This window comes from Nerophis lumbriciformis, linkage group LG16, assembly GCF_033978685.3.
Source record: "Nerophis lumbriciformis linkage group LG16, RoL_Nlum_v2.1, whole genome shotgun sequence".
Classification (NCBI taxonomy): Eukaryota; Metazoa; Chordata; class Actinopteri; order Syngnathiformes; family Syngnathidae; genus Nerophis; species Nerophis lumbriciformis.
In genome coordinates, this window is record NC_084563.2 from 43,916,658 (window position 1) to 43,938,340 (window position 21,683).

General features: G+C 42.2%; 2 protein-coding genes across 4 annotated transcripts in view; one reads left to right on the forward strand and one right to left on the reverse strand.

Moving 5' to 3' along the window:
- LOC133617285 (sodium/potassium/calcium exchanger 3-like) overlaps positions 1 to 21,683 on the forward strand; it is a 129,806-nt gene that overhangs the window by 101,990 nt on the left and 6,133 nt on the right. For all 3 annotated transcript variants that reach the window (XM_061977206.2, XM_061977208.2, XM_061977207.2), the window contains 4 exons: positions 13,418 to 13,682; positions 13,752 to 13,918; positions 14,017 to 14,131; positions 19,084 to 19,196. In XM_061977206.2, coding sequence (XP_061833190.2) covers positions 13,418 to 13,682; positions 13,752 to 13,918; positions 14,017 to 14,131; positions 19,084 to 19,196 — 660 coding nt within the window. The remainder of the gene's footprint in view (positions 1 to 13,417; positions 13,683 to 13,751; positions 13,919 to 14,016; positions 14,132 to 19,083; positions 19,197 to 21,683) is intronic.
- On the reverse strand, positions 8,547 to 10,882 carry LOC140679478 (uncharacterized). The gene is made up of 8 exons (XM_072914940.1): positions 10,810 to 10,882; positions 10,404 to 10,724; positions 10,104 to 10,306; positions 9,846 to 10,005; positions 9,616 to 9,722; positions 9,433 to 9,519; positions 9,269 to 9,343; positions 8,547 to 9,163 (listed from the first exon to the last, which is right to left on the reverse strand). The coding sequence occupies exons 1-6, from the start codon at positions 10,880 to 10,882 to the stop codon at positions 9,502 to 9,504; spliced, it is 882 nt and encodes a 293-aa protein (XP_072771041.1). The 3' UTR covers positions 8,547 to 9,163; positions 9,269 to 9,343; positions 9,433 to 9,501.

Consider the following 21,683-nt stretch of genomic DNA (forward strand, 5'->3'; position numbering starts at 1 on the left):
ATTCAATACATTGTGGTGTTCAAAAAGTGACCACTGAGATGAATCTTTTCAAGTGCAGAGTGCCACAAAGCATAACATGTGTGGACTTAAATGTAGTTAACATATATAATTTAAAAAAATGCCACAAAATTTTTTCCACATCAACATCAAGGCTGCTTGCTGCATATCTGGTTGCGTTATGCAGAATATGGGCCAAACAGTTTGCAGGGAGCACATCTTTTTGGCTCAGTTTCAGCTTCTGATACACACTGTTATGTTTGCCACAATTGACACTGGCATTGTCTGCTGCATATGCAGACATGTTTTTCACCTCTAAGCCAGACATCTCAAGTTTTGCCAGCAGCTGGTTTGTTATGGCTTCTGACGTTTCGTTGCTGTCACTATAAAAATCCAACAGGACATGTTGGATGCCTTCATCAAAGTGAAAATACCTTACCACAATGGGAAAACACTTGTTTGTTCCTTTATTTGAGGCGTCGGTTGCTACGGAAAAGGGTAGGTTGTTTTCTTTTATGTAGTCGGTATGTTCCTGTACCGAATAGTGAGCGATGACGTTCTCGCACAATGCCTTGGCTTTTGTTCGGCCACAGGCCATCCCTTTAGCTGTGGGATAGTCACTGAAAATCTCCCGGTCCACTTTCATGCCGCAGTCTAAACTTCTGTAGGACTGGTGATGCTTTACAGCAGTGGTTCTCAACCTTTTTTCAGTGATGTACCCCCTGTGAACATTTTTTTAATTCAAGTGCCCCCTAATCAGAGCAAAGCATTTTTGGTTGAAAAAAAGAGATAAAGAAGTAAAATACAGCACTATGTCATCAGTTTCTGATTTATTAAATTGTATAACAGTGCAAAATATTGCTCATTTGTAGTGGTCTTTCTTAAACTATTTGGAAAAAAATATGTAAAATAACTAAAAACTTGTTGAAAAATAAACAAGTGATTCAATTATAAATAAAGATTTCTACACATAGAAGTAATCATCAACTTAAAGTGCCCTCTTTGGGGATTGTAATAGAGATCCACCTGGATTCAGGAACTTAATTCTAAACATTTCTTCACAAAAAAAGAAATCTTTAACATCAATATTTATGGAACATGTCTACAAAAAATCTAGCTGTCAACACTGAATATTGCATTGTTGCATTTCTTTTCACAGTTCTTTTTGACAGACATTTTAGTGAGGGTCAAACCATCATGGCATGGGGGAAACTCTGGCTTTATGGTAATGAATGGAATAGCCTACTTAATTTGATGTTCAGTTTATGAACTTACATTACATTACATACCCCCAGGGTACCATTTGAGAACCACTGCTTTACAGCATGGTACACCTTGCACAGCTAGGCAGCAGTTATCTTGTCATCCAGGGGCGACGAAACTTCCTGAAAAAATGTCCTAATTGAAGAGGTACCTGCCGCATGTTTATTACTTTTATGTTTATACGTACCCGCATGCCGTTCAATTGCAGCTTTCCCCTGACTACTTACGTCGACATCACATCGACAAAGTGTGCAGAAGCCATGGAATGAGTCTCGGCTGCTTTTCGTTATAAATTCGTGCTCTTTTATCCATTCAGAATTAAACGAGGTCTTGCGTTTTGGCATGATGCTAACTTTCTGTCAATGTTATGCCGCAGCAGCACATGGACCCTTGTTTACTTTTTTAACCAATGATAAGCAGATTTGTATCCGACACAGCTCTTAGCCAATCATTTGATACGTTACTGCGTTGGGGGCATTTTTTACGGTCTTTGATTGGCTATCGCGCTGCATCCCAGCAAAGATGAAAAAACTCCGCTCTTCAAGCCTAGTGCCTCAAAAAGGAGGACAAATACGTGTCCGGCTTGAAGCTGCGCCAGATGCCGGACAGGGCATTAAAAATCCGGACTGTCCGGCCTAAATCCGGACACCTGGTCACCCTAGGTGGCGGGCAGGTAAGCTGCTTACCTGCTGCGCGTGACGCCGGCCGTGGCGAAGGCGGACGAGGCGGGGTGTCGGTGCGGTGGTGACCCTGGACTTGCGTCGGGCCCTTCTCGCGGATCGCCTCAGCTACGGCTCCCGGTGGGGCCCTCTCGGGGGAAGGGGCCTCGGTCCCGGACCCCGGCGAGGCGTCCCTTCTCCGCTCCGTAAAAGTGTCCATCTCTTTTTCTTTTTTTTTTTCTGTTGTGGCATATGCTGCAGGTGCCTGCTCGTTTTTCGTATGTGGGTAACAACATTTAACTATGTATATATATTTCCCAATTGGTTTAACTGCCACCCGCCTGAATCTATTTAAAATCTAATTTTTTTTCATTTCATCCGCCCGATCCGCGGATAATCCGCGGACTCCGCGGATAATCCGTGGACTCCGCGGTTGTGCCCGCAAACCGCGCATCTCTAATATATATATATATATATATATATATATAAGAAATACTTGACTTTCAGTGAATTCTAGCTATATATATATATATATATATATATATATATATATATGTGTGTGTGTGGGGAAAAAAATCACAAGACTATTTCATCTCTACAGGCCTGTTTCATGAGGGGGGGGTACCCTCAATCATCAGGAGATTTTATATATTATATATTTTTTTATATATATATATATTAGAGATGCGCGGTTTGCGGGCACAACCGCGGAGTCCGCGGATTATCCGCGAATCGGGCGGATGAAATTTAAAAAAATTAGATTTTATCCGCGGGTCGGGTCGGGTCGGGCGGTTGAAATAAAAAAAAATTAGATTTTAAATAGATTCAGGCGGGTGGCAGTTAAACCAATTCGGAAATATATATACATAGTTAAATGTTGTTACCCACGTACGAAAAACGAGCAGGCACCTGCAGCATATGCCACAACAGAAGAAAAAAAAAAAAGAGATGGACACTTTTACGGAGCGGAGAAGGGACGCCTCGCCGGGGTCCGGGACCGAGGCCCCTTCCCCCGAGAGGGCCCCACCGGGAGCCGTAGCTGAGGCGATCCGCGAGAAGGGCCCGACGCACGTCCAGGGTCACCACCGCGCCCACCGCACCGACACCCCGCCTCGTCCGCCTTCGCCGCGGCCGGCGTCACGCACAGTGGCGGGGGCTCGTAACAGGGGTCACTCCGCGCGCTCCGCCCGCGCAGCTTACCTGCCCGCCACCCCTGTTGCCGGGGGCGCGTAACAGGGGTCACTCCGCGCGCAGTGCGCTCACGACAGGGGTGGGGCTCACCCTGGTTGATATAGACAGCAGGACGGTGGCCATGGAAGTTGGAACCCGCTAAGGAGTGTGTAACAACCCACCTGCCGAATCAACTAGCCCTGAAAATGGATGGCGCTGGAGCGTCGGGCCCATACCCGGCCGTCGCCGGCAGCGAGACGCGCTTGGAGGTGCGCTCAGCGCGGCTCCCATATGATTGCGCACTGGTGTGCGTCTGGGTCGTGACAGCGTGGCACGCGAATGTCTGTGCTGCATTGGATCAGTCTCCTTTCTTTAACAGGCAAAAGCTTTATAACCTCACTAATGCCTTGCATCGTCTATATTAGATATATAACAACGGGCGGGTGCGGGCGGATGCGGTTCTGATCAAATGTTACATCGGGTGGATGGCGGATGGTTGACGACTTTCTGATGCGGTTGCGGATGAAATAATTGCCTATCCGCGCATCTCTAATATATATATATATATATATACAGGTAAAAGCCAGTAAATTAGAATATTTTGAAAAACTTGATTTATTTCAGTAATTGCATTCAAAAGGTGTAACTTGTACATTATATTTATTCATTGTACACAGACTGATGCATTCAAATGTTTATTTCATTTAATTTTGATGATTTGAAGTGGCAACAAATGAAAATCCAAAATTCCGTGTGTCACAAAATTAGAATATTACTTAAGGCTAATACAAAAAAGGGATTTTTAGAAATGTTGGCCAACTGAAAAGTATGAAAATGAAAAATATGAGCATGTACAATACTCAATACTTGGTTGGAGCTCCTTTTGCCTCAATTACTGCGTTAATGCGGCGTGGCATGGAGTCGATGAGTTTCTGGCACTGCTCAGGTGTTATGAGAGCCCAGGTTGCTCTGATAGTGGCCTTCAACTCTTCTGCGTTTTTGGGTCTGGCATTCTGCATCTTCCTTTTCACAATACCCCACAGATTTTCTATGGGGCTAAGGTCAGGGGAGTTGGCGGGCCAATTTAGAACAGAAATACCATGGTCCGTAAACCAGGCACGTGTAGATTTTGCGCTGTGTGCAGGCGCCAAACCATCACTGATGGTGGAAACTTTACACTAGACTTCAGGCAACGTGGATCCTGTGCCTCTCCTGTCTTCCTCCAGACTCTGGGACCTCGATTTCCAAAGGAAATGCAAAATTTGCATGGTTGGGTGATGGTTTGGGGTGCCATGTCATCTGCTGGTGTCGGTCTACTCTGTTTCCTGAGATCCAGGGTCAACGCAGCCGTCTACCAGCAAGTTTTAGAGCACTTCATGCTTCCTGCTGCTGACCTGCTCTATGGAGATGGAGATTTCAAGTTCCAACAGGACTTGGCGCCTGCACACAGCGCAAAATCTACCCGTGCCTGGTTTACGGACCATGGTATTTCTGTTCTAAATTGGCCCGCCAACTCCCCTGACCTTAGCCCCATAGAAAATCTGTGGGGTATTGTGAAAAGGAAGATGCAGAATGCCAGACCCTAAAACGCAGAAGAGTTGAAGGCCACTATCAGAGCAACCTGGGCTCTCATAACACCTGAGCAGTGCCAGAAACTCATCGACTCCATGCCACGCCGCATTAACGCAGTAATTGAGGCAAATGGAGCTCCAACCAAGTATTGAGTATTGTACATGCTCATATTTTTCATTTTCATACTTTTCAGTTGGCCAACATTTCTAAAAATCCCTTTTTTGTATTAGCCTTAAGTAATATTCTAATTTTGTGACACACGGAATTTTGGATTTTCATTTGTTGCCACTTCAAATCATCAAAATTAAATGAAATAAACATTTGAATGCATCAGTCTGTGTGCAATGAATAAATATAATGTACAAGTTACACCTTTTGAATGCAATTACTGAAATAAATCAAGTTTTTCAAAATATTCTAATTTACTGGCTTTTACCTGTATATACATATATATATAAATAAGAGAAATACTTGAATTTCAGTGTTCATTTATTTACACATATACACACACAACACTCATCTACTCATTGTTGAGTTAAGGGTTGAATTGTCCATCCTTGTTCTATTCTCTGTCACTATTTTTCTAACCATGCTGAACACCCTCTCTGATGATGCATTCTGCTTCGTCTCCTTGTTGTGTGCGCAGTTGTGCACTGCACTCTCTAACAGCCCTAGGTGTTATTGTCACATATGCATGTACAGTAGATGGCAGTATTGTCCTGTTTAAGAGTGTCACAACATTGCCGTTTACGGCAGACGAACTGCTTTACGGTAGAGGAAAACGTGACTGCTGTTGTGTGTTGTTGCCGCGCTGGGAGGACGTTAATGAAACTGCCTAACAATAAACCCACATAAGAAACCAAGAACTCGCTCTCGATCATTCTACAGCTATAACGTGATTGGGCAGGCACACTGTTTATATTGTGGGAAAGCGGACGTGAAAACAGGCTGTCGACACGTCACTCATGTCCGCCTGAATTTCGGGAGATTTTCGAGAGAAAATTTGTCCCGGGAGGTTTTCGGGAGAGGCGCTGAATTTCGGGAGTCTCCCGGAAAATCCGGGAGGGTTGGCAAATATGCCAATTTATCCATCAACTTTTTCACCTTGATATGTTTTTGGGCATGTGCTAACTAACAACAAAGATGACTACTTCATTCAGAAGTATGTACCGTAGTTTTTCGGACTATAAGGCGCACTTAAAATCCTTTCATTTTCTCAAAACTCGTCAGTGCACCTTATTACCCGGTGCGCCTAATGTACGGAATAATTTGGGTTGTGCTTACCGACCTTGAAGCTATTTTATTTGGTACATGGTGAAATGATAAGTGTGACCAGTAGATGGCAATCACACATAAGAGATATGTAAAGATATGTCAAGTAAACAACACCAAAATTGTATATGTTCCATTGAAAATATAGAACATTACACACGGCGCTCAAAAATATATATAAAAATATTTGAGTACGACTTTGGTAAGCTATGAAGCCGCACCGCTTGATGGATTGTTCTGTGCTTCAACATACGAGTGTTATTATGGTGTGTGTATAAGGTAAGACATATTATCTGCCGCTTTGTTTGGCAATATTATGCAAAACCAACTTGTCTTACCCTCTGGTACCTGCTGATCTGTATTTGGGATCTGCATAAGTCCTAGAAAATGTGCGCGTGTGCGCCTTTGTACACCGTGTCGACACCGTAGTCACTAAGCTTCTTCTTTTTCTCTATCTTCTTGTTATGTGACATTCATCCTCCGCTGTTGCCATTTCTAATATAAAATAGTGTAAAGTTCTTACTTATATATGTCAGTAAACTCGCCATGAAAGCGCTAAAACATACCGGTGTAGTGAGTTTACATTATTCACCCAAGGAACTTTAGTTATTAGAAGTGAAGTGAATTATATTTATATAGCGCTTTTCTCTAGTGAGTCAAAGCGCTTTACATAGTGAAACCCAATATCTAAGTTACATTTAAACCAGTGTGGGTGGCACTGGGAGCAGGTGGGTAAAGTGTCTTGCCCAAGGACACAACGGCAGTGACTAGGATGGCGGAAGCGGGGATCGAACCTGGAACCCTCAAGTTGCTGGCACCGCCACTCTACCAACCAAGCTATACCGCCCCTATTAGAGAGTTCCGGTCGGACGTTTTTTTACGGGACTTGTTATTGCTCTAGTGAGCCACGGATGAGGAGATGCTGCTCCGTTATTGATTGAAGTAAAGTATATAATATATATATATATATATATATATATATAATATAATCCGGTGCGCCTTTTGTATGAAAATAGACCTGAATAGACCCGCTCATTGGCAGTGCGCCTTATAATCCGGTGCGCCCTATGGTCCGGAAAATGCGGTATATATACTGTAACTGTGCTGCTCATAATGTGTTAAGAAAGAAGTTTAGCTTGTGGACTGTAAAGGTATTTTTTTAAACTTTTTTCTTCCTGTTGTTAGCGAGCAATCTAACAAGGTAGCTTACCAAGGAGTGTTGCAGACCGCATTCTCCAGATACCGATAAGCCTTTGCTTTAAATGCTCCCGCATCACCATACTTGCCAACCCTCCCGGATTTTCCGGGAGACTCCCGAAATTCAGCGCCTCTCCCGAAAACCTCCCGGGACGAATTTTCTCCCGAAATTCAGGCGGAGCTGGAGGCCACGCCCCCTCCAGCTCCATGCGGACCTGAGTGAGGACAGCCTGTTTTCACGTCCGCTTTCCCACAATATAAACAGCGTGCCTGCCCAATCACGTTATAAATGTAGAATGATCGAGGGCGAGTTCTTGGTTTCTTATGTGGGTTTATTGTTAGGCAGTTTCATTAACGTCCTCCCAGCGCGGCAACAACACACAACAGCAGTCACGTTTTCATCTACCGTAAAGCAGTTTGTCTGCCGTAAACAGCAATGTTTTGACACTCTTAAACAGGACAATACTGCCATCTACTGTACATGCATATGTGACAATAACATCTAGGGCTTTTAGAGAGAGCAGTGCACAACTGCGCACACAACAAGGAGACGAAGCAGAAGAACGAGGAAGATACAGCCGTGGCGACGCCGACGACGAGTAAGATAAAGAAATACGCTTGTAAGTTCCAAGCCGCAGCTGCGATTGGACCTGGATAGCCTCCGGGAAGAAGTAGTGGACTACCAAGTGCTTGGCAGTGAAGATCTTCCTCAGGAACCAAAGATTGACCGGTTTTGGGCCATGCTAGGGAGAGATGGAAGATTCCAGACTCTAGTGCATTTGATGAAAGCACTTTTGTGCGTGCCACACAGCCATGCATCATCAGAGAGGGTGTTCAGCATGGTTAGAAAAATAGTGACAGAGAATAGAACAAGGATGGACAATTCAATCCTTAACAATGAGTAGATGAGTGTTATGTGTGTGTATATGTGTAAATAAATGAACACTGAAATTCAAGTATTTCTTATATATATATATATATATAAACATGCACCTGGGGTTTGTTTGTACTGTCGGAGGCATATATTTACATATATCCGAATTTAAGTGTTACTTCTTCTATTTCATAGTCATATTTGAAAACAGCTCGTGTTTTTCCATTTGTTCTCTTTCTGTTTGTCTGCAAGTATCCCAGGTAACACGTGAACGTTATGTGAACGTTAGGAGAACGTAGTGGCATTGTTATGGGAACGTTAGTTTGTAACGTTCAAAGAACGTGAGGTTGTGGAGTTCTTGCTTGGTTAGCAGAACGTTAGCCATGAACGTTTGGCAAGAACGTTTAAGGAACTGATTAGGAACATGCTATTTTCGTCTGTTTTTGTGCTATATTGTCAGGACTAACACTCAAACAGAAAATTCAACAATAATTCTTTATTAGTGATAATTATAATACAATAGAAATGGAATGCTGTGGTATTTACGTCTGTTTTTGTGCTATATTGTCAGGACTATAACACTCAAACAGAAAATTCAACAATAATTCTTTATTAGTGATAATTATAATACAATAGAAATGGAATGCAGTGGTATTTACGTCTGTTTTTGTGCTATATTGTCAGGACTGACACTCAAAACAGAAAATTAAACAATAATTCTTTATTAGTGATAATTATAATACAATAGAAATGGAAGTTCTGCCATCCGGGAGGAGCTCAAAGTAAAGCCGCTGCTCCTCCACATGGAGAGGAGCCAGATGAGGTGGTTCGGGCATCTGGTCAGGATGCCACCCGAACGCCTCCCTAGGGAGGTGTTTAGGGCACGTCTGACCGGTAGGAGGCCGCGGGGAAGACCCAGGACACGTTGGGAAGACTATGTCTCCCGGCTGGCCTGGGAACGCCTCGGGGTCCCACAGGAAGAGCTGGACGAAGTTGCTGGGGAGAGGGAAGTCTGGGCTTCCCTGCTTAGGCTGCTGCCCCCGCGACCCGACCTCGGATAAGCGGAGGAAGATGGATGGATGGATGGAATAGAAATGGAATGCTGTGGTCTTGGTCGTGCGCGTCAGTGTACTCCTGCCCCTTCTTGTTGGTTCTCTTCCTGGAAGTAAATAATTATAGATATTCACAAATACAACAAAGACAGCCCTGGAATGTAGATGAATTGAATTCAATTAAAACATGGCATAATTTACTTCTTGTTTACCTGCTCAATGCTCACTGGTCTCACTAGCGTTTGCTTGGTTCTTTTCCCTTTCCCTGTTTTCTTCTTCTTCACTTCCTGCAAGTATTTATAATTGCAAATTCAACACAGAACTGGGATCTTTATGAATTGAATTAAAACATTGGCATAATTACTTTATCATTTACCTGGTCACTCATCTCACTGTCCATTTCCTTTTTACACTTCCCTTTGCCCTTCTTCGCCGTCGCTTCCTCTTAATTCCTCCTCTTCTCCTGCAAGTAGTTATAATTGCAAATTCAAAAGACAGGCAGTGGAACTTCAATAAAATGGAATTCAAAATTGGGATATCTTATCATAAGTCTCCGTACCTCAAACTTTGAACCTCCCTTTCGAAAAGTGGCCAGTTTCAGGACCTCTCCAAGCTCACAATCTACTTCAGCTGTGGTCGTCTGTTTGTAAACACCCCTGCATGCCTCTGGAATCACCAGCACAATTTAGAATTCCCTTTAGAATAAATACCGTAATAATAACAGCTAGATCGACCTTGTGAGCATACATGCAACATGTTCAAAGATGCAAACCTATTATTAACACTTACTTATTATTATTCTGTAAAAGGGCAAGTCCTCAAACGCCACTTTGCCTGTCTTTCCACGGAGACCAAGCTGCTCCAGGACTTTGTTTGTGGCAATTTTCCTCAGCATTGTCCTCACCGTGTCTGCCAAATTCTGCCCACCAAGAGCAGTAAGAGCTTTCACCTATACAAATAAATAAACAACAATATTGTACTTGATTAGAACATGCTTTTTGATAACTGAGCAAGATAATTTTGCAGTGGGGAATTAAAACTAATTACCAGCTGCTTTCTGAGCAGAAGATCAGTGTCGAGCTGTTCACAGAAGGCCTTAAGCCGCTCAAGAGTCTCGAAAGGCTTCTCAATGAGATCTTGAACATCCACAGCTTCTGGCCCCACAGACTGTGCTGCCAGCCCTCTCAGCATGCGCATAGTTTCTCCCTGGTTCTCAACTATTTTTTGAACTTTCATGTTTAACTGGAAAACTGCAAAGACAACAAAAGTCAAAGAGGTCATTCGTATTCCTGCCTGTTGTAACAGCCTGTTTAACACCACCTATCAACAGTTAAATAGCCAACTAACGTTCACTTTCAAGGGCATTCCTGCTGCTTCTTGGAGTGGTCTGGTACTGACTCGTACTGGCTGGAGTGGTTTGGTACTGGCTTGAGCTGGATGCATGATTCCTGTCTGGACTGAGCCTGTAAGTGCTGCTTCTCGCTGGGCTGTGAGGTCGGCCTGGATGCCTTGGAATGGTGTAGTATTGGCTGGTACTGGCTGAAGTGGTCTGGTACTCGCTGGAGTTTGGAAAGTTCAATGGTGGGAGCACTGGCAGTGGGGGTGCCTGGATGAGGATCTGTAATTTCTCTTTTCTGCACTTCTTTTTTGGCCGAATTTCCTCTTCGCCTAAACCAACGAAGACAATAACATTTATGCACCACTAAGTAGTGTTTGAGTATTGTAAGTAAACAGTCTTTGAAAAATGACTAACCGTCAGCATCAAACACATCTTCCTCATCGTTTCTATAACGTTCAGGGGTGATGTGGCTCCATTTGGTTGACATTTCGAAAACATTTCAGCTTGTTTTTCATATTGAAGGGCCTTGTCAAAGTCTTCTGAAAAATTTCAAAGTATGCTGATGACTCAAGATGAATTATGTTGTTTAAGATATACATGATATGACTTTGACAATATTCCCTTACCAGTCAATGTTTTCCTGAAAACCCGAATTGGCAGCCTATCCCAGACTTCTTTGTCAGGAATCTCAGCTCTCCGGATTCTGGAGTGGGTAGGATTTGGCTTTGGCCAATAGCAGAAGCTATTCTGAAGATAAAATAATCCAGACCTCAAAATATCTTCAAAGCAGTCACTATCACTCTCATTTTCTGAATCAGATGACAAGGTGACATGATGGTCGATTAGTCTCCAATCAGCATCATTTTCATCAGGCTCATCACTATCAGGGCCACTGTAGGTGGCATTGTCAGCACCCGCGGCAGTGCAGGAAGCAGTCTCCGCAGCATCCATGTACTGAAGGGTTGTCACTGTTTCTGGAGTTGTAAAGATTGTCGTGTCATTCTCTTGCTCGCTATCATCACTCTCTAATTCTAAAGTTGACTGTCTGCATTGCTTCTTCAAATGCCTAGTTGTGGCAGCCCATCTACGCTTATAAGCCCTCTGTTGAAACTTCTTCATTGTGTTGTTTATTCTATAAAAAAAAAAAAACAAGGAAAATGGGTTGCCCTATTATCGCCCACATTTTTACTATATTTTGCTAAAAACATCAAAATTAATTGTATTTTTATTTTTTTGTGACTCCTTATTACATCCAGCCATATAATTATACATTAAAATAAACATATTTGAAATAATTGATTTTAAATTATCATAATAATTCATTTATAATGACCATATTTAATTATTAAAATAATAGCTTGTTTATCAACAACTTTAGCATTTTATTCATTACATTTTGAAACTCTCAGAAGCCAAGTTATGTTATATTCCTTAATATTTATTTATGCAAGTTTGAAGTATCAATTATCTAAACACAGTTTTGTTTGCATATTTTCAGGATGTAGATATATATATATATATATATATATATAATATGTATGAAATACTTGACTTGGTGAATTCTAGCTGTCAATATACTCCTCCCCTCTTAACCACGCCCCACCCCACCCGCCACCTCCCGAAATCGGAGGTCTCAAGGTTGGCAATGCTCAATAGCTTCAGTTTCTTCTTCAATTTCGTTTTCGCTACCTGCCTCCACACTACAACCATCAGTTTCAATACATGCGTAATCTGTTGAAGCGCGTAAGCCCCTGAAATCCGAGACTGAATCCGAGCTAATGTCGCTATATCTTGCTGTTCTATCCGCCATGTTTGTTTGTATTGTGACGTCACAGGAAAATGGACGGGTGTATATAACATTTTTTTAGGGATATTGCGTAATGGGTAAAATTTTGAAAAAAAACTTCGAAAAATAAAATAAGCCACTGGGAACTGATTTTTAATGGTTTTAACCCTTCTGAAATTGTGATAATGTTTAACAGAACGTTCAGGCAACATTCGTGCCATATGGACCTCAAAATATGACACTGACGGGGCAAATTATTGTTTAACTAGGCTACAGATAGATCCACCCTTCTTCAGAAGTCATTCGTTGGTATTTGGAAACTATATAACAACCAATATGCACGAGAAATGCATGCTAGTTTATATGGTGCCGTGCGGCAGTTGAGCATGGCGCGCACACAACGCTAAAACCGTAAAATGGTCTGAAATTAATCATGTAGGGTAGAGATTGTTACACAAAAACGAATTTGCAGCGTTGTCGAGCTTCGTCTTTGTCTCACGGAAGCTTCTACGCGCATGCGTGCAGCCTTGACTCAGCTCAGCTGACGTCAGATTGTTCGAAAAACACAACACGTTCGCGGAACGTTAGGGAAACGTTACTACATAATGTATATAAAGTAAATTTGCGGAAAAAAAACATTTCGAAAAGCCTAACGGTCGCTGTTTCCATTGCAGGCAAATATTTTGTGTGTCAGATAGGTTTTGATATGTTCTGAGAATGTTCTTAGAATGTTCTCATCTTGCATAACCAAACGAGAACCATACAGTAACGTTACGCTAACGTTAGGTGTTACCTGGGATAAACTGTGTGTGTTAACCTTGAAGCTTTGGAATGTAAGAAAGAGAGATAATGTGCATGTGTTTTGACTAGAGAGACTTAAGAGGGGAGAGGGTTTTGTCGGGAGGGCAGACCATCTTAGCGGCGCGATAGAATGTTCTATGCTGGACTGGTCTCAATATATATATGCAAAGCTTTGCAAATATATTACAAAATACCTATTCTGGTGGTTTTTCTACTCAGCTTTAAGTGTCGTAAAGAGCTTGGGAGCGACTTGTGACTTGAATTCCCTGGGAGGAACAACTGGTCATCAAACGCAACAGTACAAAACGCTAAACTGGAGTGGTCCAGGACGTGATCTTGGGTTGCTGTAGCACTGATAATCATGGAATAGCACTAAACTTGTGCTTTAAGCAGTGTCAAATTTAAATCTTCGAATTGTGTCTCACCACTTGCCAGAGACAACGACTCATCAACACCACAGAGACTCGAGTCAACTGCATCACCAATGGCAACTCTGATTCAGCAGCCAGGGCCCAGGAAAGCGAGAGCCTGGAGAGCGGAATCGGCAGTGCTGAGCTGGGGATGAACGGCACGTGCACACTCGAGCGATTGGAGTCTGCAATGGAGAATGAAAACGAGGATAATGAGAACAATGAGAATGACGGGGAAGGACAGGGAGAAGACGGGAATGAAGGCCCACTGGTGCCTTTCAAAGCTCCAGGTACAGCACGGATCATATTAAAAATGACCATTTTCTGAGTGTATGTCATTTCTTTCTGTCGTCCTCTAGCGGGTGTGTGCAACAAGCTGAAGTGGTTAACCATGTGGCCGCTGTCTTTGCTTCTGTTCTTCACCGTGCCCAACTGTGCCAAGCGAGGCTGGGAGAAGTGGTTTTTGGTCTCCTTCTTCACTGCTACTGTCTGGATTGCTGGCCTCTCCTACATCATGGTCTGGATGGTCAGTCCAGGCAGTGTACATGCAGAACACACCACTTCTCGTTGGTATAAAAGTGACATCCTGTACTGATTGTACTCCTGGACTGTACTGGTTTTTAGGTGACTGTTATTGGCTTCACTCTTGGCATCCCTGATGTCATCATGGGCATCACCTTTCTGGCAGCGGGCACTAGTGTCCCAGACTGCATGGCCAGTGTTATAGTTGCTCGGCAAGGTATGTCCACACACACAGACAATACACACATTTCTGAATTTCACATAGCACACTGCAAAAAGTCAGTGTTCAAAAACAAGAAAACAAAATACAAAAATGAGGGGTATTTTTCTTAAACTAAGCAAAATTATCTGCCAAAAGAACAAGAAAATTTGGCTTGTCAAGACTTTCCAAAACAAGTCAAATTAACTAACCTCAATGAACCCAAAAATACCTTAAAATAAGTATATTCTCACTAATAACAAGTGCACTTTTCTTAGTAGAAAAAATAAATTAGACCTTTTTGCTCAATATGTTGAAAAATATTCTTAAATTAAAGGCCTACTGAAACCCACTACTACCGACCACGCAGTCTGATAGTTTACATATCAATGATGAAATCTTAACATTGCAACACATGCCAATAAGGCCTGGTTAGCTTACTAAAGTGCAATTTTAAATTTTGCGCGAAATATCCTGCTGTAAAACGTCTCGGTATGATGACGTCTGCGTGTGACGTCACGGATTGTAGAGGACATTTTGGGACAGCATGGTGGCCAGCTATTAAGTCGTCTGTTTTCATCGCAAAATTTCACAGTATTCTGGACATCTGTGTTGGTGAATCTTTTGCAATTTGTTCAATGAACAATGGAGACAGCAAAGAAGAAAGCTGTAGGTGGGAAGCGGTGTATTGCGGCAGGTGTTGTGCCATATAACGCACCCCCCACAGTAGAATGCACCCCCTGACTGTTGTGCCGGATAACACAGCCGGTGTTTCACTGTTTACATTCCCGAAAGATGACAGTCAAGCTTTACCATTGGCCTGTGGAGAACTGGGACAACAGAGACTCTTACCAGGAGGACTTTGAGTTGGATACGCAGACGCGGTACCGTGAGTACGCATGCAGCTGCGGCTTCCAAACATTTGATCGCTTGCCCGTACGTGCGTGCCGCTATGTGCATGTCACGTACGTAACTTTGGGGACTTTGGGGAAATATATGTGCTGTATGAACTTTGGGGTGGTGAACGGTACTTTGGGCTGTGGGATTGAGTGTGTTGTGCAGGTGTTTGAGTTGTATTGGCGGGTTATATAGACGGGAGGGGGAAGGTGTTTGTTATGCGGGATTAATTTGTGGCATATTAAATATAAGCCTGGTTGTGTTGTGGCTAATAGAGTATATATATGTCTTGTGTTTATTTACTGTTTTAGTCATTCCCAGCTGAATATCAGGTCCCACCCGCCTCTCACAGCATCTTCCCTATCTGAATCGCTCCCACTGCCCTCTAGTCCTTCACTCTCACTTTCCTCATCCACAAATCTTTCATCCTCGCTCAAATTAATGGGGAAATCGTCGCTTTCTCGGTCCGAATCGCTCTCGCTGCTGGTGGCCATGATTGTAAACAATGTGCGGATGTGAGGAGCTCCACAACCTGTGACGTCACGCTACTCGTCTGCTAGTTCCGGTACAAGCAAGGCTTTTTTATCAGCGACCAAAAGTTGCAAACTTTATCGTCGATGTTCTCTACTAAATCCTTTCAGCAAAAATATGGCAATATCGCGAAATGATCAAGTATGACACATAGAATGGACCTGCTATCCCTGTTTAAATAAGAAAATCGCATTTCAGTAGGCCTTTAAGTAAATGCTAGTGCCATTATCTTAACATAATGATATGCGCTCGGCGTCATGATTTTTTTTTTCATGCTTGAACTATCAAATCAAATCAACTTTATTTATAAAGCACATTTAAAATTTACCACAGGTGTAGCCAAAGTGCTGTACAATGGGCAGGTTAAAAGATAACACAAGAAAAAACGAGCAAACACAACACAACACAAACAGAGCAAAATAAAAAAAAATCAATAAATAAAACATAGAAACAGGTTCACAGCAGGTGCATTACAAAGTAAGAAATTATTACTTTAAAAAAGTAGTTTTATACTTGTGAGTGTTGATGACACAGCTTTGCAACACTTGATATTCTAGTTTCAAGCATGTTTTACTCAATATAGGTCATCAAATCTCAGCAACAAGCTGTAATATCTTACTGAGATCATTTAGGACCAAAACACTTAAAACAAGTCAAACACTAACACAGGGGTCGGCAACCCGCGGCTCTAGAGCCGCATGCGGCTCTTTAGCGCCGCCCTAGTGGCTCTCTGGAGCTTTTTCAAAAATGTATGAAAAATGGAAAAAGTTGAGGGGAAAAAAAGATATTTTTGTTTTAATATGGTTTCTGTAGGAGGACAAACATGACACAAACCTCCCTAATTGTTATAAATCCCACTGTTTATATTAAACATGCTTCACTGATTCGAGTATTTGGCGAGCGCCGTTTTGTCCTACTAATTTTGTCAGTCCTTGAACTCACCTTAGTTTGTTTACATGTATATCTTTCTCCGACTTTCTAGGACGTGTTTTATGCCACTTCTTTTTCTGTCTCATTTTATCCACCAAACTTTTAACGTTGTGCATGAATCCACAAAGGTGAGTTTTGTTGATGTTATTGACTTGTGTGGAGTGCTAATCAGACATATTTGGTCACTGCATGACTGCGAGCTAATCGATGCTAACATGCTATTTAGGCTAGCTATATGTACATATTGCATCATTATGCCTCATTTGTAGCTATATTTGAGGTCATTTAGTTTCCTTTAAGTCATATTAATTCAATTTATATCTCATGACACACTATCTGTATGTAATATGGCTTTTAATTTTTTTGCGGCTCCAGACAGATTTGTTTTTGTATTTTTGGTCCAATATGGCTCTTTCAACATTTTGGGTTGCCGACCCCTGCTCTAACATAAAATCAGCTTAGTGAGAAAAATGATCTTATCAGACAGAAAATAAGCAAATATCACCCTTATTTGAGATATTTCATCTTACTTAAATTTCAGTTTTTGCAGTGTAATCCCTACAAAGGAGAATTCGGGAGCGAGTAATTCAAAGACGCCGAGATCCTAATTTGATGAGAGATGCTTTGATTTCAACGCTCAAACATCACACGGCCGATATAATTGTGCATTGACGAGCAAGGAAAACAGTCTGCTAGTTATTTTCCAAGACTACTACACTGTGTTCAAAAACAAGGGGAAAAAATACAAAAATTAGGGGTATTTTACTTGAACTAAGCAAAATTATCTGCCAATAGAACAAGAAAATTTGGCTTGTCAAGACTTTCCAAAACAAGTAAAATTAGCTAACCTCAATGAAGCAAAAAATACCTTAAAATAAGTATATTCTCACTAATAACAAGTGCACTTTTCTTGGTAGAAAAAAAAAATATGAGACCTTTTTTCTCAGTATATTGAAAAATATTCTTGAATTAAGTAAATGCTAGTGCCAATATCTTGACATAATGATATGTGCATTACATTTCTTGAAACCAGCAAACTTATACTAAAAACGATTTTATTGTTCTTAATGGAAAGGCAACAAGGCAACCGCGTGTTACTCTCGGGGTCTACGAGCCGCTCAGGCAAATCATATGGTCTAAAAATGCATTTTTCCATGGATAACATGACATCATCACGCCAAGTGCGTGCTCTTTCAGTCAATTAGTGCGCATATATACAGCCCGGCCCCCGGCCAAAAATGTTTTAATTGTAATTTTGAAGAATTCATCTGAATGTGTGTGAACTATTTCTATTCAAAATTGGTTGAAAATGTCAAATGTTTAAATATTAACTGTCAGTTTACTGTACTGTGCCAACTGTACTACTTTATGAGTACCTATTTTATATTGTTTCATTGAAAATAAAACAGCAAAGTCCATTTGGCTATCATCTGTTTTAATTATGAGACACAATTGTGTCAACGTCATGATTTTTTTTAATGCTTGAAATAAGAAATTATTACTTTAAAAAAGTAGTTTTATATTTGTGAGTGTTGATGACACCGCTTTGCAACAGTTGATATTCTAGTTTCAAGCATGTTTTACTCAATATAGGTCATCAAATCTCAGCAACAAGCTGTAATATCTTACTGAGATCATTTAGGACCAAAACCATACTTGCCAACCCTCCCGAATTTTCCGGGAGACTCCCGAAATTCAGCGCCTCTCCCGAAAACCTCCCGGGACAAATATTCTCCCGAAAATTCAGCCGGAGCTGGAGGGGGCGTCCAGCTCCATGCGGACCTGAGTGAGGACAGCCTTTTTTCACGACGGGAGGACAACAGGGTGACAAGAACTAAATCAACCAGACTAGAGATAAATTGTATTATTATGTTTATCTTACCTAAAAATAAATATATTTATTGATTAAAAAAAAAAAAAAAACTAAATACATTTTTACTATATTTTGCTAAAAACATCAAAATTAATTGTATTTTTATTTGTATTTTTTCTGACTCCTTATTACATCCAGCCATAGAATTATACATTAAAATAAACATATTTGAAATAATTAATTTTAAATGATCATATTTCATTTAAAATGACCATATTTAATTATTAAAATAATTGCTTGTTTATCAACAACTTTAGCATTTTATTCATTACATTTTGAAGCTCTCAGAAGCCAAGTTATGTTATATTCCTTAAGATTTATTTATGCAAGTTTGAAGTATCAATTATCTAAATACAGTTTTGTTTGCATATTTTCAGGATATATATATATATATATATATATGTATGAAATACTTGACTTGGTGAATTCGAGCTGTCAATATACTCCTCCCCTCTTAACCACGCCCCCAACCACGCCCCGCCCCACCCCTGACCACGCTCCCTGCCCCCCACCTCCCGAAATCGGAGGTCTCAAGGTTGGCAAGTATGACCAAAACCCTTAAAACAAGTAAAACACTCTAACATAAAATCTGCTTAGTGAAAAGAATGATCTTATCAGACAGAAAATAAGCAAATATCACCCTTATTTGAGATATTTCATCTTACTTAGATTTCAGTTTTTGAAGTGCAGATAGTAGAATGGCTCACAGACCTTGACAGTGTTGTTACCCTTGCCACAGGTCTGGGAGACATGGCCATCTCCAACTCCATTGGCAGTAATGTGTTTGACATTCTCGTGGGCCTGGGCCTGCCCTGGGCACTGCAAACACTCTGCATAGACTACGGCTCCAACGTGAGTTCTTGTCAAACCCCCAGGAAATCGACCAGAATAGAACTTAACTATAAAGAAATATGCGGTGGGTTTAATATTTTGCTTTAGTAAGCGCATCACTGAAACGGAACCCTCAGTGTTCGGACACGTTTGCCTTAAACTGACACCATGCGTCATGTAAATGTGTTATTAAAATAGCTATTCTGTATAAGTTTTATTATCATGACACTGGGAGCCGCCATGTGGGATTACAATGATGCAGTGGTGGGCCGTGCGTTTCTCACCTAGGCCACCGGTGATGCCCTACTTAGTCCGACTCCACCTCTCAAAATACCGTAAATTATGTCAGCACATGGACACGGCTGAAGATTCATCCAACCATCCATCCATCTTCCTCCGCTTATCCGAGGTCGGGTCGCGGGGGCAGCATTCTAAGCAGGGAAGCCCAGACTTCCCTCTCCCCAGCCACTTCGTCCAGCTCTTCCTGTGGGACCCCGAGGCGTTCCCAGGCCAGCCGGGAGACATAGTCTTCCCAACGTGTCCTGGGTCTTCCCCGCGGCCTCCTACCGGTCGGACGTGCCCTAAACACCTCCCTAGGGAGGCGTTCGGGTGGCATCCTGACCAGATGCCCGAACCACCTCATCTGGCTCCTCTCGATGTGGAGGAGTAGCGGCTTTACTTTGAGCTCCCCCCGGATGGCAGAGCTTCTCACCCTATCTCTAAGGGAGAGCCCCGCCACCCGGCGGAGGAAACTCATTTCGGCCGCTTGTACCCGTGATCTTGTCCTTTCGGTCATAACCCAAAGCTCATGACCATAGGTGAGGATGGGAACGTAGATCGACCGGTAAATTGAGAGCTTTGCCTTCCGGCTCAGCTCCTTCTTCACCACAACGGATCGATACAGCGTCCGCATTACTGAAGACGCCGCACCGATCCGCCTGTCGATCTCACGATCCACTCTGAAGATACTATACAGAAACACACTTGCACTCTCATCATCTGCGGCCACTCGAACGAGTATGACGATCCTCCTGGTAGGGGTGTATCCCTTTATGGCGGATGCCTGTGCGTGACTTAGTTTAAGATTCAAGATTCAAGATAGTTTATTGTCATATGCACAGTTTGCCGTACAATGAACATCTTACTTTGCTAGTCCACCCTTCAACAAGTCACACGGTACTTAGCTAAAAAATAAAAAATAAAAATGTATATACAAGGCACAGTAAGTAACATAACATTATTGCACATTCTGATTGACAGTCAACAGTATAAATATGCAGTTAAAGTGTCTTTAGTGATCAAAGGTGAAAAGTGTCTACAGTGATGGTTCACAGTTCGGGAGTGGTCATGGTAGCTGTCTTTTGTTCAAAAAGACAAAAGTAAAACGGGGGAGGGGGGTAGCTAGCATTCACAAGTTAGCATTCACAAGCCTGATGGGATGTGGGTAGAAACTGTTTGTCAGTCTCCTAGTCCTGGATTTCAGGCTCCTGTATCATCTGCCTGATGGTAGGAGGCTGAAGAGACTGTGTACTGTCCTTTATGATGTTGTGTGCTCTCCTGGTGGCCCTGGTAGACTACATGTCCTGTAGTAAGGGGAAGGCTGCTCCTGATATGTACTGAGCAGTTTTAAAGGGGAACATTATCACCAGACCTATGTAAGCGTCAATATATACCTTGATGTTGCAGAAAAAAGACCATATATTTTTTTAACCGATTTCCGAACTCTAAATGGGTGAATTTTGGCGAATTAAACGCCTTTCTAATATTCGCTCTCGGAGCGATGACGTCACAACGTGGCGTCACATCGGGAAGCAATCCGCCATTTTCTCAAACACCGAGTCAAATCAGCTCTGTTATTTTCCGTTTTTTCGACTGTTTTCCGTACCTCGGAGACATCATGCCTCGTCGGTGTGTTGTTGGAGGGTGTAACAACACGAACAGGGACGGATTCAAGTTGCACCAGTGGCCCAAAGATGCGAAAGTGACAAGAAATTGGACGTTTGTTCCGCACGCTTTACCGACGAAAGCTATGCTACGACAGAGATGGCAAGAATGTGTGGATATCCTGCGACACTCAAAGCAGATGCATTTCCAACGATAAAGTCAAAGAAATCTGCCGCCAGACCCCCATTGAATCTGCCGGAGTGTGTGAGCAATTCAGGGACAAAGGACCTCGGTAGCACGGCTAGCAATGGCGGCAGTTTGTTCCCGCAGATGAGCGAGCTAAACCCCCTATCGACCCTAGCTTCCCTGGCATGCTGACATCAACTCCAAAACTGGACAGATCAGCTTTCAGGAAAAGAGCGCGGATGAGGGTATGTCTACAGAATATATTAATTGATGAAAATTGGGCTGTCTGCACTCTCAAAGTGCATGTTGTTGCCAAATGTATTTCATATGCTGTAAACCTAGTTCATAGTTGTTAGTTTCCTTTAATGCCAAACAAACACATACCAATCGTTGGTTAAAAGGCGATCGCCGAATTCGTCCTCGCTTTCTCCCGTGTCG

Excerpts from the sequence above, each read along its gene's own strand:
- LOC140679478 (XM_072914940.1), bottom strand. The coding sequence starts at position 10,882 with ATGTCAACCAAATGGAGCCACATCACCCCTGAACGTTATAGAAACGAT. Across the intron at positions 10,307-10,403 it reads GAATGCCCTTGAAAGTGAAC|TTTTCCAGTTAAACATGAAA; the intron begins GTTAGTTGGCTA and ends TTGTCTTTGCAG. Across the intron at positions 10,006-10,103 it reads TTCTGCTCAGAAAGCAGCTG|GTGAAAGCTCTTACTGCTCT; the intron begins GTAATTAGTTTT and ends TTATTTGTATAG.